Source organism: Aulonocara sp. 'chitande type north' Nkhata Bay, linkage group LG13, assembly GCF_057382095.1.
Source record: "Aulonocara sp. 'chitande type north' Nkhata Bay isolate Kocher_YH1m ecotype deep benthic linkage group LG13, A_spYH_male_GT1.1, whole genome shotgun sequence".
Classification (NCBI taxonomy): domain Eukaryota; kingdom Metazoa; phylum Chordata; class Actinopteri; order Cichliformes; family Cichlidae; genus Aulonocara; species Aulonocara sp. 'chitande type north' Nkhata Bay.
In genome coordinates, this window is record NC_141356.1 from 27,325,360 (window position 1) to 27,341,550 (window position 16,191).

The 16,191-nt window shown below is 41.2% G+C and overlaps 1 protein-coding gene across 2 annotated transcripts in view; it reads right to left on the reverse strand.

Moving 5' to 3' along the window:
• Positions 1-11,134, reverse strand: part of LOC147316243 (A-type potassium channel modulatory protein KCNIP2-like) — a 121,895-nt gene extending 110,761 nt beyond the window's left edge. Inside the window, exon 1 of one of the 2 annotated variants that reach the window (XM_086259574.1) lies at positions 10,771-10,923. In XM_086259574.1, the coding sequence (XP_086115700.1) occupies positions 10,771-10,843 (73 nt within the window). In that variant the 5' untranslated portion in view covers positions 10,844-10,923. Of the gene's footprint in view, positions 1-10,770 lie in introns of both variants that reach the window. The other variant, XM_086259573.1, reaches the window with a different exon arrangement.
• Between the last annotated feature and the right edge of the window lie 5,057 nt (positions 11,135-16,191).

Consider the following 16,191-nt stretch of genomic DNA (forward strand, 5'->3'; position numbering starts at 1 on the left):
GACTCGAAATAATTAAAATAATTTTACCAGACAGTCTAATACAGTAGGTTACATCTGTGCCTTTATGAAGAATGGAAACCTGATAAATCAGTTCATTCGGTACATCAAATACTGAGCAAGCATTTTCAGCCAGCTCTTATATTCTCCACTTTATTTCAAGTCTTACTTTCACTGAAATGATCCTTTTATGCATTTTCTTCTCAGAGTGCACCTTAAGCTTTTTCAAATGGTCTAAAATTCATTAGTTAATTTAAAGGTCAGTAAATGTATCATATGAACATTAATATAGGTATTTAGACACTTTACTGTAACTTTCAGCAAGCTGACTATAGAGATCATGGCAGATGAATGTTTATAACTACTGAAAAATAATAAAGCAGCTTTCTAGGTGTTATACCGTATACAGCAGAATTCTTCTGGCAGGCTGTCAGAAGTGTAAACGCTAGTGTGACATCCCAATGTCAACTTAATAAGTTAAAACTTTTGATCATCATATCACAGCAAAAAGATGCCACTGTGAGGGATGGAGGGGCATGACTTTGACATCATAATATCTGCTTGTTCCAGCCATGTAGCTTCATCTTCTGCACTGCAATGTTCACTGCACGAAGAAAAGGGCTCAACAGGAGTTCAGAATCAGAATGAGAGAAACTTTATTAATCCCACAGGGAAATTGTGCATGGAAGAATCAAGAGGAGCCAACTGATCGATGCTGAGGTATTTTTTGTATAAATAGTTCCTGTTGGTGACAACAAAGGTTTTACTCAAAGAAAGAAGAAATGCTTTGTAACATGTTTACCATTTCAACCTGCAGGCTTTTACAGATATCACACTGTTTTGGTCGGCACTTGCTAATGGACTGCTTGGGATGCTTGAACTAAGCTGGTGATAAGGACATTAACAAAGTATCTATTAGAGTGATCTGAAAGAGCTTTGGATGGAGCTGAAAGGCAGAAGGATGCTTGATGTTTATTTCCCCCGATTTTGCAGGATGAAGGCTCCTGGGACACAGAGTGTGGGTGGCTGCCTGAACACCAACACACAAGAATATATTTACAATTAGGAAATGTATAAACATTCTCATTTGAATTCCTGCAGACAGGAGACTGGAGGCTTAAAGGTATCTGCTGCTTTGCAGGATAGTTTTTAGAATGGAACACTGATCATTTTTAGCTGGTGTGAGAGTTTGGGAATAACACTTCTTGTGCAGGGGGAGACTGTGTAGGAGAAAGAACTGCAGATGGAGCAGGCTAGAGTTTTATGATGAGCCAAACGTCTGCTAATTAGGGACAGGTCAGTCTCTGACTGGATTTTTCTATACATGACACAGAAGGATTTATGGGATTCATAAGTCAGAGAGTGGAGCCAAATAGGTGTAAGCTCATCTCTGCATTCCAGATAAACTTCACATAAGGTGTCTCTAAAGGCACCAAAGGTAACACTGAATTCTGCCAGAAGGTAGTTTTTAATATTTGGGGCTCTGTCTTTTATAACTTTCAGAATAATATCTACAGTCCATAAATCTTTTGATACCAGCTTTACAATTGCATAGCCGTATCTTCACCAGATTGAAAAATGCGCACAAAAAATTGGGGATAAGTATTAGTGTAATTATTATAATTTTTGAATGAGAAAGTCAGGCGTGGCATAGAAGTATTTGACGGTTGTGGAGGACATGTATGAGGATAACGAGACAGTGGTGAGGAATGCGGTAAGAGTGACAGATTGGTTCAACGTGAGGGTAGTATTACATCAGGGATCGGCTCTGAGCCCCTTCTTGTTGGCAATGGTGATGGACTGATTAACAGATGAGGCCGGGCAGGATTCTCCGTGGACTATGACGTTCACAGACGACATTGTGATCGGTAGAGAGAGTGGAGGTGGAAGAGAGGCGTGAAGTGGAGATATGCTGTGGATATAAGAGGAATGAAAGCGAGAGAGAATGCATGTGTGTGAATGAGAGGGAGACAGGTGTAACAGTGAAGATGCAAGGTGTGGATATAGTGAAGGTAGATGATTGAGAGGTGAGCAGTGAAGGAGAGAGCCCGGGCAGGTTGAAGTGGGTGGAGACAAGTGTCAAGGGTGATTTGCGACAGAAGGATAGCAGCAAGCGTGACAGGGAAGCTTTACAAGATGGTATGAGACCTGCTATGATGCATGTCTGCACTGACAAAAAGACAGAAGGCAGAGCTGAAGATGCTAATATTTCTGTTGCGAGTGACAAGGACGGGCAGAATTAGAAATGAGTACATCAGAGGCGCAGCTCAGGTTGAGCAGTTTGGAGACAAATTTAGAGAGGCGAGGCAGAGATGGTTTAAAGGTTTGCTGGTAGATGTGCAGAGGAGGTACTGTATGTTGGACAAAGAAGATAGAGGGTTGAGGTTCTGATTTCCTCTTTCTTCATGAGATAATGTTGCTTGTTTTTGTCGTACCTCTTTCTTGCAGCTTTTGGGTAGGATGCTATCTGAATCACCAAGGTTCTGCTTAAACTCATTGATGTCAGCTTTGGTGTATTGCTCTTCCAAAAAGCTTCTGGTCTTATAACAGGTGGGAGCTGGAGGTTTGCCCATCTGTTTAATTCTTAGAGCAACCCTTGGGGGACTGAGGCTCAGTTTCAGGAGTGATGGCAAGTTCTTCCCTGACAATTGAAACTTTTTCACCCCAACACTAACCCGAAATAGAAAAATGAAAGTTATAGAAATCAACAAAGGAAGCTGGTAATGTCACACTAACCAAAAAGCCAAAAAAAAGATCTGAAGGACCAGAAAACGAAATCAAGAAATGACCTGAGAAACCAAGAAAGCTGAAAAGGACAGGAATGCACACCAATAACAGCGCTGATATGTCAAGAGATGAGTGATGGGAAATTTGCAGTTCTTACAGACTGCCGTATTTGGAAGGCGTTTAGCTTAACTATTTGACTCGCAGGCAATTTTTCTTATATTGTAAAAAGGTAGAATTTGATAAAAGTCAGGAAGCTTTTTAGGAAAGAAACTTTTCTCACCTGTTTCTCTACCTTTCTTTAATATTTGAAATCATCATCACTCTTTGTCCTTCTCTCAGTCCTTTCTCCTGTTTACAGCATGAGGTTCAGGTCCAGCTTTTCTAATGTCAGGGACTGTTGCCCTGCTCCAGTCGGTAATGATCCCGTTGCTGTCACAACTGTCACTCCAGCAATCAATCAAACCTGCCTGTGTGTGAGTTTGCGTGCCTCTGTCTATGTGTGTGTTGATTAGTATACTCCATTAACTCTTATGAAATTCTGGCACCAGGCCACGGTGCCTGGGGAAAAGCACTTATGGAACGTCAGGTTGCTATGTGAGTAATCGGTTTACCAGTGCCAGAGGGAGATAGCAAGGGGAAAATAGGATTTTCAAGCCCCACAGCCAACAAGCAAATACCCGGAGCAAACAGTGTGCAATGGAGATGATTAAAGAAAATGGATTTTCAAGTATACAAATATGTTGTTAGTCCGCTTAAGTCTCCACCTTTGCAGGTTACATGTGCCTAGCTTTGTGTGTCTACCTGATAGTATAGGCCGGTTCAAGACACAGACATGGTTCTGTGAACATGAACATAAAAATCTCAGCTCAGCATTTTGCCCTTTCCTAACAACCTCCTCTCACACATGGCATACTTCCTGGAATGCTTTAGATTTTGTTTCCTCGCACATGTCACAGTATGCATATTTAACTCACTGAGATTTTTGGCTGACTTCAGCATCTCTCCTGGGATGAGATAAAGACCAAGCTGTCAAATAGTGTCCCCTCTGACAACCTGGCCCCAGGCTGACAGAGAAGATATGATAATGGTGGCCATTTTGGGGCCAGAGCAAGGGCAGCTTAGGTCTGGCAGGGAGCTAATGATGCTAGTTTAATGATTTCTGCTGTCAGATGACAACACCTTGCAATGTAACAAGCAGATACAAATTGGATTCTCGTCTCCTATAGCATTTCATCCACCTGCATCATTTATTCTTAATTTGTTTGTCCTGCCAGCACCGAATGTAAATTTCTGTTTTGATACAAGAATGAGTCATTTTCTTCTGGGATTTCAGGATCATTGAGTGTGTTTGCATTTGGTTTTTAATCCACCACGTGTAGTGTAGATTTTGCTGGTTTACAGTCTTTTTGTAGTTTATAACTTTACCATTAAATCTCAGAGATTGAATTAAAACCCCAAAAGACAAAAACAATATGTTTTTATTTAGAGTTTTCAGTAAATCTGTAAGAATTTTATTCAATATCTCAAGTCCATGAGTAACTCTCCTTCTGGTTTAGAACAGCAAAGCATGGAGCTTCTCATTGCTACCGAGCAAAGCAGCAGACAAGATGCTCCATTAAACTTGGCTTGATTGGGCTATCAGTTAGAGACTGTGTGCACCGAGAGACATTGAGTTTATTCTGACTGCTAGGCTAACTGACAGATATTGACCAGCTTTTTCCCACTGTGGTTCCTTCGTTTCCCACTATGTGTTGCTCTGCTTGAATGTGTGTGTGTGTGTGTGTGTGCGTGCGTGCGTGTGTGTGTGTTTCATCTTTGTGGTGTGTGAGCATATGACCATTTGCTTTGACAAGCTTCCCCTAATCACCTCCACCGCTCTTCTTATCGCTCTGATTGTGCTGTCAATCACACCAACGTTGTTTCTCAAAAACTTCAGTAGGATATTTATCAGTAAAAGCTAAATTAGTTTTACTTAATTTTTCCTTGTTTGAGCCATCTCTGCTTTTCACTGACTGAAAACACACGCGCACCAGATCGGCAGATAATAATACGCATTCTCTTCTTTAAAATTCAATTTTGCACACATGCACCGTTTGAATTAGCCACCGGATTACTCTGAAGTTAAAAAAGGACATGGGGGAAGGCAGTGGCACACACCCACTCACTTCTCCAGACATCCTTTCCCCTGAAAGACTCGGTCACGGTTAACCTTCAGACATCCTCTACACAAATGTCTACAGCCTCACACACGCACAATATTCTCCTATCTTCCATCTGAGATGCGCAGGATCTAACTCCTAACATATACAATAGAGACCAAGGGCATAAGTAAAGGGTAGCAGTTCTAATCTAGATTATAATATACAGAATTGCATTGTTTGCTTATTCTGTACCTATACCGATGAGTAAGTTCCTGTCTAATAGAGAATGGCTGAGCTAAAGGACAGAAAATAATTTTAATGCAGATCAGATGTCATGAGTGACACGACAGTGAGGCATGAGGGCGACACACAGTGAGTGACACAGGGTTCTGTCACACTCAGAGACACTTTCTGTCAGTCAATCTCTCCCTTGTTGATAAATATCCCTGACAAGGTAGCAGCATTGGACTGATTTGAAGGGGGGGAAACAACCCTCTGACTTCATACGCTGGATTAAATGTCTCTTTTCATGTTTTTTCCTCATTGTCCGTTAATTCCTTCATCCTTAGCCTGAGACGCGCATTGACCATTCCCATACAAACGCTGCTCCTTCATTCAACCTTCCCATCTCCTGTTGCTTTGTTCTCCATCCTCTGAAGTCTTTTCCTCTCCTTTTCCCCCTGTAGGTATTTATAAATGAATGTGTTTACAGAGCAGAGGAGAAGGGGTTGGGGCGTGGAGGGGGAGGTGAACAGGGCTTATTTTAATTAACAATCGCCTGGCCCTCCGTAGATTTGGTCAAAGATTAAAACTCGTTAGGATTGATTCTTGCCTCCAGCCTTATTAAGCTATGGCCCCGCTGTGGCTTGACATAGTTGGAGAGGAGGGAAAGCAGGATCAGGGCTAGGGAAGGAGTTTGGTTTGACGATGGATAGTTGTAAAGCTGACAGACACGGGAAAGGCGAGCAACAGAAACTAAAAGATCATTTTAGAACGGATTATTTAGAAATAAAAATCATAAATTAGGATGATAACATTTCCATTGCAATACTCAAACGTCTAATTTACTTTTCATTAAAAAGCACAAATTTGAATGTCAAAAAGAACTCATGTCTCAGGTGGGCATTTTTCATATTACTAGACAAAAGCGATTGTTAGGAAATGTGCATTAGCAGGATTTGATTGGCAGAATAAGCTTTTATAATAGGGCAACCAACGCCTACAGAGTGCCGAAGAGCACTGCTTGAATTTGCCTGGCAAATGCATTACTGTCTGAAAACGAATTCATCATCTTGCACTTTGCTTCTGTCCTTCCCTTGCCACTTTCCTTCCTTCCCAGCTTTCATTATCACATCCTTCTCTCCTTCCCTCAGCAATGTAACCAGTGTGACAGATAAGCCCTAAGTGAACCACTCTGAGCATTTCTTTATGTAAGCATACGGCCAACTCACGTTGGCAATTCTGGCAATTCCACGAGGAACCTGGGCTGAGGAACGAGGGTGAGATCCCAAAAAAAGACAACTAGTGTCACACATTTCCTGGCACATCAGATGACACATTAAATCAAGGCTTTTAATTAGTGCCACTGGCCATTACAGTTCTAGCTGCAGCAAAAGCCGCCATGCCTAGAAGGTGACTCTAGGCTAAACTCCCTTTGACAAGCTCAATTATGAAGGCAGTCTATCCCCTGAAATCAGTTTGGTCTGACAGTTGTAAATTATGATTTTCACCATGGGGGCTTTGGCTCCGTCAGGACTCTGAGTTATGTGTCATGAGGCTTCCAAACCATCTAATAACTTTGATGTCAAAACCTCTACCCTCTCTCACGGCTATGTGTTTGTAATAAATAATCTGTCCAAATTAAGTGTGCAATTTGTAAGACTGTGACTTTAAAAGGTTAAAGAATTAAACACTTCGAAATTGAACTATTATCAGCAGAATATTAGCAGATAATTTATGTAAAAACAAGATACACTAATCATGCGAAACATTATGATCACCTGACTAATATTGTGTCGGCCCAAAAGAACAAACAACTGCGATGCACTGTATATTCTAATACCTTTCTTTCAGAACCAGCATCAACCTTTTTCAGCAATTTGATGTACGTCTACATCTGTTGGATCAGACAACATGGGCCAGCCTTCGCCACCCACGCCACCGCCCCCTGTTGTACTTCACTGTTCCATCCTTGGACTACTTTGTTACATTCTGACCACTGTAAATGTTCATTTGCTCTCTAATATATCCCACCCACCAACAGGTGCCATGACGGAGAGGTAATTAGTGTTTATCTCTTCACCTGTCAGTGTTCATAATGTTACAGTATGACTGATTTGTGTATATGTGTACTCTGCTGCTCAGAAATCTACTGAAGAGAGTCAGTGTAGCGTCAAGTTAATCCCAGTCAGAAATGAGAATAAGAAGAAGCAGCGCAGCCTGCTTTGAGATCTTTTCTACAGTCTGTTATTCTGACCACTAGTCAGTCATGGTGAAAGACTGGCAGTATATGAATGGAAGGTAACAGTAAAGGCAGGCAACAAACACTGGGCAGCAGGCTGAGTGAGACAGAAGATCAGTTTGCTGCAGTTACTGTACGTTTTCTTTTAAACTCCAAGGGAGTGACCCCTTTCCTGGTAACTCCCTGCAACCACCTGAGACTGTGCCAGTTGTTTTGACGTCCATAAGCTATAAATTAATTAAAGAAAAAAGGATCCTAACCCTGCTGTCTGCTATTGACCTGTTCTACAGTAATATATTCTACATATTGCACCTTCAGTAAAAGGCTAAAAATTGCTCCTTGTGGCAAGCTAAGCTGGTGTATTTAAAATGAATAGTTCCCTTTTGTCCCTTTTGTAAGTGTGTGTACATTTTCCTTTATACGCGTGTGTCAGTAAACCTTCCATTTTGTGCTGACTGTTGAAAGGTGGGCTATCGGCTCAGATGCCTAACAATGGAAGATGATGTTTTTCTGACATGTCTATCACGTGTTTTACATCCTCTGAACACAAGCACATGCATACACAATATTTTCTATCTGTAGCTGTCATTCAGGAAAAACAAATTCCATCACTTCTTGAGCCCTTCATAAAGATTTTTAGACCTCCATATGCAATATTTGATCCCTTAAAAGTGTGAGTGGATGTGGCAGATGATCCAAGCATGAAGACAGAAGGCATGGAAGAGGATGAAGGAGGAGCAAAAACTAAACATTTTGCTAAAATTTTTTAATACATGACATTTACCAACCTTGTCTTCCACTTCAGCGCAATGACTCGCACACACTTACTCTATCATATCACTAGCTTTTTGATAGTATTCTGGATTTGGGAGAGAGCCAAGGGAAGCTTTATTAAGTTGAGATAATAGCAATGTGCATATGCGAAGACATTGTATGTCTGTGTGTGTCTGTAGTTGATATGATTCCTCTTGAGTGTGGATTGTGAGGTGGAAGAGGAGATTACTGCACCACGCTTCTATAATTACCTCTCATCTCTCAGCCAGTGCTCTTACACACAACGGGGAATGCCAGGCTACCGCACACTCCAACACATGCACACACGCAGTGGGGTGCACTTCTGTACAATGTTGCAGGCTGAGAGGGAGTTATTTCTAGAGGGCTACATTTCACTCAAATTGTGATTGGAGACCGCCCACACTGCCTTTAAGCAACACAGGTCAGCCTCGCTCCGAGCACGCAAACACACACAGAGACGCACACACACTCATCCCGCTGACTCCCGTTCACCAGCTACTGGTAAGTAAGAAGAATGACTCACCTGTAACCGTCCTTCCCACACACACACACACAAAACACCTAAGAACCCATTTTCACAAGTCATGCACACACATCACACTGTAGACTTTTTCTGCTTGGTCCCAATAATGAAGAAAAGTCTCCTATCATCTGTTCTGTCTCTGCTGCACAAACTCATGTGCACTTTGGGCCACTTTGTGGTCTTCTGCTTCAATAATATAGAGAAGAAAATGCCATAAACTAAAGATGTAATGAATACAGCATACAAGTTGCTTCACATTTTCTTGGCAGGAGCCTGCCTTAATCACCATGCAAACTATCAGGACTAAGTATGACTTAAAGTTGACAGCGACTTGCAAAGATGAATTAACCATGCTATTCACAGCTTTGAAAAAGCCGTTAATAACTATGCCAGAAGTAAATTGCTCCAGCACAGTGAATGACTTAGTACCGCTCTCTCGCCGCCTTTGCTCAACTATTAAAATAGCAATATGACTTCTTGTGGACAGTCAGACACAGGGGGGCAGTTCAGCAAGCTGAAGTGAAAAGAGAGAAGGGGATAAAATGATGTTTCTGATAGCTTAGATTAACATTACAGAGAGTTTTGTGTCCTGCTCTGTTACATTTCTAATCTAATCCTTATCTACATCAAACTCACATATGAAAATTCAAGGAAAAACAAGAAGAAGAACGAAATGCGGAACGAAAGAGGAGAAAAATAAGAAAGCTTATGGGTGTTTTTAAATTCAGCAGGAAAAAAAATAGTTGCTTTGAACTTTCAACAATGGGCAATAGAAAAAGTGTAGCTGCTGCTTCTTAGATCGCCCACGCATACTGTACATACCTGCACACAAAATATTCACAGCACGCACACTGTTGCAGACACTAACATCAGGGCCGCAGCAATCTTTTCCTAATTTAGGATGCATTAAAAATGTGACAAAGCATTGCTTAGCTGCTAATGCGTGGAAGAGTGCAAACGAGATTAAAGTGTCGCCTTCGAGCCTGAGGCATACAGCTGTCTGGACTGGACAGGGACAACTTCCCTTCGCAGGCCTGAGATGTGTTCAGGCATGAATGCGAGCAATTTATTTAGGCAGCTGGCACTTAATAAGCAAAACGGTGCACACATAAGCAGGGGGATGCTGTGAACACGCTGACTATAATGTGACAACTGACGGCAACAGAACATCTCGAGGGAGTGTTTAGCTCTCAATGGGCACACACACACAAAGCATAGGTATGCACAGGGATGCTCGCTTGACACTCGATAAATTGGTTCATTATATCGCTGTAACACTAATGTGTGCCGAGTCTCATCTGTGCTGACAAAGTGCTACGAAAGGTGCTGTCTCTAGCTCACACGCATACATGCACACACAACAGTTTCGTTTCACTGTAGCTGGCACTATTGGACCAAGTTTATATTGATATTAGCCGCACTTGATAAAATATCACTCTCCTATTTTATTTCATTTTTTCAAAAGGTCCAAACTTGAAGAGCACCGAGACATGACAGGTTCCCGTCTAAAGTGATAAAACGTCAAAAAGAGAGAAATGTGTTGGAACTTCATAATCTGGCAACTGGCTCCGGTCAGCCAAGTGATATATACCCGCAGCGCTTTTAGCACCAGTGGACACAGTTAGAGTAAGGTGGTCCCCCCCATCGCTGAGCCAAGCCAGCAAAATCACACAGTTGATCACACTTAACATTCTTGCAGAAACAGTCCATCACTCGCCTACAATACGCACCACATTACGCAACTACAGCAACATGCAACACTGATACATTTAATGCTTTTTTGTCTTTTCAATGCACTGTTTCAACTTGTCCATCCTCTAACTCTTTTAGCTGACAAGCAAAAAACAATAAAACTATTTTAAAGTACTGATAAAAACAGTGAAGCTCGTTGTCAAAGTATGAAAAATGTGATTTATGCCCCTCCATTAAAACGTTTCCCCCCCCCCCCCAAAAGGCAAAAGACATAAATTAGCAATTTTTTGAAGCATTTTGTTTTTTTGAACAGTCTGGTGAACGGCGGACAGGTTGTAACATTTCAAAAGCACCTGAAGTTCGTGTTTTTTCCACAAAATATTGACCTGAAGCAAATCATTCAGCAACCACCGGTGTTACAGAAGCTCACTCACCCGTTAGCTGGTCATAGGATCCGTCCAGTTCTCTGGAGTCCGACAAGCTTTGGTCACGGTTTTTCGCCTTCATATTCCCTGTGTGCGCCGGAATGTGGAACTGTGGGAAACAGCTGATAATGTGTTGGCGATTCTTGCGAAAATAATTGTGGTTTGTTTTTCGCCTTCACTGAGGATGGCTACAAGTATAATGACATTAACAAGTCATATTTGCTTCGTCATGAAGGAAAAGGAGAGAGCCACGCGTGTGCCGTTATGTCGCGTGTCTGTTTCTGTGTGCGCTCTCTGCATCCAGAAGCTGAGTGAACCAAGAGCGCTCCTGGTCGCTACTTTCGCTTGGGCTGGCACGCGCGCGCACACACTTGACTGTGAACATGCGCACACGCAAACAGAAAGAGAAAAGAAAATTCAGAAAGATAAGATTTGACGGGAGGTCTTAAAACATGTAAAAGGTGAATAAAGTGTGAATATGAAAATACGGTGAATCCAGTTTCCCCCGTCTCCCAGCATTAGAGCCCTTTTGGCTTCATTCATGCAGCATGTCAGTGAGTTGGTCCTCTGCCTGAGTCTTTACCATTAATATCACCATCACATCCTCTTCAAATGTTCTCCAGAGCCAGAGCCAGGTCGGATGTGTACAGAGACATCAGCAGGAGCAACAAGGAGTTCAGCGCTGCTGCCAGGCAGAGGTTCTGACTATATCTGATCTATAAATACTCACTGGCACATTCCTCACTTCTCTCCTTTTCAGTGTCTTTGCCTCATTTTGCCTCACTCCTGCTCACTTACCACAATATGACATTTGGTCACAATCTGTCAAGCAATCTGTCTTTGATGCCAGAGTTTTCTACATTATATCAGGGGTTGCATCAATGATGATCTGTATCCTTCTAACCATGCTCCATGCATGAACAGTTGCAGCATCATCCTGTGTCACCTACTCTGCATTTGAGGCGATTTAGATGTTTCTTCCACTTGCACAAAAGAGCGCTGTTAACTGTAGTGACCTAGGTGCTACAGACCCCATTCACTATTATGTTTGCTCATCCAGCCTGCTCTCAGGGGAAATCCTTTGACATGTCAATTAGAAAAGTGTCACTGAAAGGTTGTTTGCATGACTTCAGCTTCATTTGGGCTGTCTTAAGTGTTCTGTCTGCAACTGAATATACACATTATGTGTGCATTTATCCCACGCAGTGTGCACATTGTGTCTGCAAGCAAATTGTTAGGGCATGTACCTCTGCACTTGTCTCATATGTAGTGTAACGTGACGGTTATGTAGAGGAGTGCTGCTGATGACAGCTTGCTTCTGTAAGAGATGATTTGGTTCCACATTAATTTTGAGTTAAGTAAAGTCTTTGCTATAATTTATTCTTGTTGAACTGCTCTTAAAAGTTAGTGATTTTGTTCAGCCATTCACTTCAGAAAGCGAATTTAAGAAAGTGTTACTGTCTTATTATGGAATTATTAAGGTGTTTTTCTAATCAAAATAAATAAAGTATTTTCAGTACAAAAAAGGACTGGATTATTAGTTTTGTTTCCCATTAAGGCGTTCAGTCTATTTTTCAGCTAGAACTGCTGGCTGACTGACGCACTGAAGTGAAAGTTTTCATCATCTCCAACTCAAATTTGAAAAGGAATGGAGCCAACCCCACCTCTGCCTGCAGATTTAATAACGTCTATATAAACTTTGTGATCACTTCTAATCACATTGACACAGTTTTGTGCGAAGCTGAGGAGAAAAAAAAAGCAAAATGAAAAAACTGAAGTATCTTATCTCTTATTGAGCTCCTCGCTGTGGTTTTATAACACATGTCAATTTCTGTGTTCTTGCGTGTTTACAGACCAAAAGACACATGGGGGTGACAGTTGCTACCTTAATAAACACTGGAAAAATAAACATGTCTTTGGCCCTGGTATATTGAGGCAGCTTGTCTGGGCATGTCTTTATTTTGTTCCTCTACTCTTATTGCAACTTGTTATTTTTTAATACATTTCCACCAACAGAAAGAGACCTTATCACTGCTTCTTTTACCTTTGCTCATTTGGTTAAACTTGGGAGCAGCAGGTGCATGAAAACATCCTCATATGTGGCGCTCTGGCTACTCATTACCTTGCAGATGCCTTCATGGCTGTTTTATCTGTTGGCATTTATAATTTCATTGTGAAGTACACCGGAAGGACACCAAAACACCTTGGAAAAGAGGTGAGATGAGGTCATGAGGAGTTGGATGTTCCCCCCGTTAAGCTTCATTTGAAACCTGCATGCTGCCAATAAACTGAGGGAGCCCGGCAATAACCGCAAGGCCTGCTTTTTCTGTCATCTAACACCAACAAAATATTTCACAGATACGGACAATTGGATAGTGATTGGATTTCTGTGTGTGGTAAATGAAATGAGACAAGGAGAGGTGGATTCTAAATGAAGCCGAGGATGGGTGTGCGAGAATGAAGGATAGGGGAAGTGGGGAGATCGATTCATGGCCAGTTAGAGGGGATTTCAGTGATTCAAAGTTATAATAAAGAAAATGGGCAAGTCGCTGATGAGAAGGCTGCCTGTGACTGCAAAGCTAGCCATGTAGACAGACCTAGATGTGAATGTGTGCACGTCATAACTGTGCAGTGACCCAGAGACAACCTTGTTGTATCCCAGAACAGAATAGCAGGAACCAGCAACCAGGCATGATGCCAGCTGGATAGTGAGGTCTGCTGCTGTTTTGTTAGCAAGTTGTTGTTTGCATCTATAATTTTAACAGAGACCATCAGGGACAAACAAGGGTTTATTCATGCTTCTAATTCAAGATTATTTCCTGCTCTTCAACTATAAGGAGACGGCATTATTCATTTGCCATTTTTGTGAAAGGCTATTGAACTTCCCTGACACAACTCTCGGGAATATATCTACATATGCTAAAATGTACAATAATCTCCTCTTATGTCACAGCCCGATGTCAGTGTGCATGTGAAAGAAGCTGCACATTGCAAGATAGAAAATTCAAATCCAGCCCGAATTAGCTGCTTAATCCGAGCCAACCCATAAACCCCCAGCACCTTGTAACCAGATTTTTCACACCTCAAAGGCTCAAACAGGTTACGGACTGTGCTTGGTGTCTGTATGTAATTGATAAAAACTCAGAAGTAGGGAAGCAAAAGAGGAGAAGAAAGAAAAGGCTGTTGAGATGCACCCTATGGCTCCCCCTGCAACCCCAAGGTCAGTCCCCTGTCCTTGGTAACTCTTTCATGAGCCAAACTGCACTGTGAATATTAATAGCAAAAAACTCTGGGAACCCCAAACAAAGATTCATGCATGTTACTCAAGCAGAAAAGAATTAAAAAAAACAAACAAATAAGAATATAACAAAAAGCACTGTCACAAAAACTATTGGTGTTTTTTTTCTCTCAAAAACAATATTAGATATTTGGAAATGTTTTTTGCAGTTTCGGTAATGGGAGAAAAAGGGTAACGATTCTTTGCCTGAACACTTCTGCAATTCAGCACAAAAAGATGGAATAAGAAGGATTAGCTTAGAAATAGCTGTCGCTGAGTATATTTGAAAGCCTGTAGCTTCTCACAGTAAAAAGAAAACCCTCCTTGTAAAGCAGCGTTATATAGAACTTCAAAGATCTAAATGACACTTCCCTTCATTATTCACTGCAGCCAGCAACCTCCAGCACAGAGCTGACAGTTTGCCCTCAGTCATGCAGCCAATACTGAGTGAGTGATTGATGACGTCCAGTGAGACACACAGACACACTCATGCATGCATGCACGCACACCCTCCAAGTACAAACTGAAGCACACTTATATTTATAGCAATATACACTTTCACATTAAATCACAAATCGGTAGAAAATATTCAAGCTGAATATCTTTATTGATATAGACTGTATGATTTGTTGAGAAGATAATGACGCAACAATGGTCAGTAAAACCAAAATCATCAACTTTTTGAATGATTTGAAATCATCAGTAAAGTTTATGACCTCTAAGTTCCTGAATGGACTCACAAAAACTGGGCACGGTCTTGACAGGATGGCAGATGGTGTCCTGGGGGATCTTCTCCCAGATCTGGATCAGGTCATCAGCGAGCTACTGTATAGTCTCTACTTTGGGCTGATTAATAATGCTATAGAGGTTCTCACTTGGATTCAGGTCTGGGGAACATAGTATCAATGTCTTCTAAAGCCCCGTGATTGGGGATGGGCATTAATAAGATTTTCACGATTCCGATTCCAGTTTCAATTCTGTTTAATGATTCGATTCTTTATTGATTCTCTTATCGATTCTTTTTAAAAAAGGAGAACACTAAGGTCGATTAGCTTAGAAATTTGTTTTATATCATCTCTTTGAACAAGATAGAAATTTAGGAGTAACATGGCCTTACAAACCCAACAGTGAGATCTTAAGAGATCCAGCCTATGGCTCTTCAATGGGGTGTCACAGGGTCCCCAGGAAAAAAAATTGTAAATGTAAAATAATAAAATAAATATTCTTCTGTAGCAATAACTCACTCAGGCCACTACCTCATGCCCCCCCCTCCCCCCCTCTTGCATTAGTTCACCAGCTGACAAATGCCGTAGACCACCAGCTCTCCAATCACAGTTTGCCTGTCAGTCCTGTGCGCCTGTATCCAGTCGCTCAGCCCGGAGCGCACTGTTCATATATATTGCATTTAATTATTCCCAGTCTAGAATCTCGTAGCTCATGTTAACTATTCATAGGTTTGTTCACAGTTCAGCTCATGCTAATCACTCAGTCTTGTTCAGAGCTTTAGTTCTTTATTTCCAAGTTGCCTTATATGAAAGGCAACTTAGAACTTGTTTCTCATATACACATATCTATCGATCGATTGATAGATAGAAGATCTCTATAGATCTATAGATATATTTAAATAAGATCCACAACTTCTTCTGAAGGCCTTCGAGAGGTCATTAGACATATGTGATAACAGCAAAGCGAGCACCTAATCGGGAACCCCAATTCCAATTTCATGGATTTTAAGGTGTGATAAATGTAGGGGTGTACTCAGTTTTCCATGTGATTGTTTGGTAATGTATTTACATTATGACGTTCAGTAGAAATATCACATCATTTGTCTGAGCAAGTCACTTTTATTTACAAGAAATGTTTGTCCAGATATATCAAAGAAGTTAATTATTGCCATGAATTGTATTTATTTTTATATATATGAAACCTAAATACAAAAGCTGCAAACTCCACAGCTACAGTTGTTTCATACATTATGCTTTTCAGACCCATACAATAATTTTTTTATAGAGTTTTAATAACCAGGGCAGTAGTCCCCAAACCATATACTGTCATCTAAACTTGAAAAGAGTTGCAGATTCTCTTCCTAGCTCATCCCCAGTCCTTTAGTGGTTTATTCTCATCTTAACCTTGTATTAATAGTTCATTCTGTT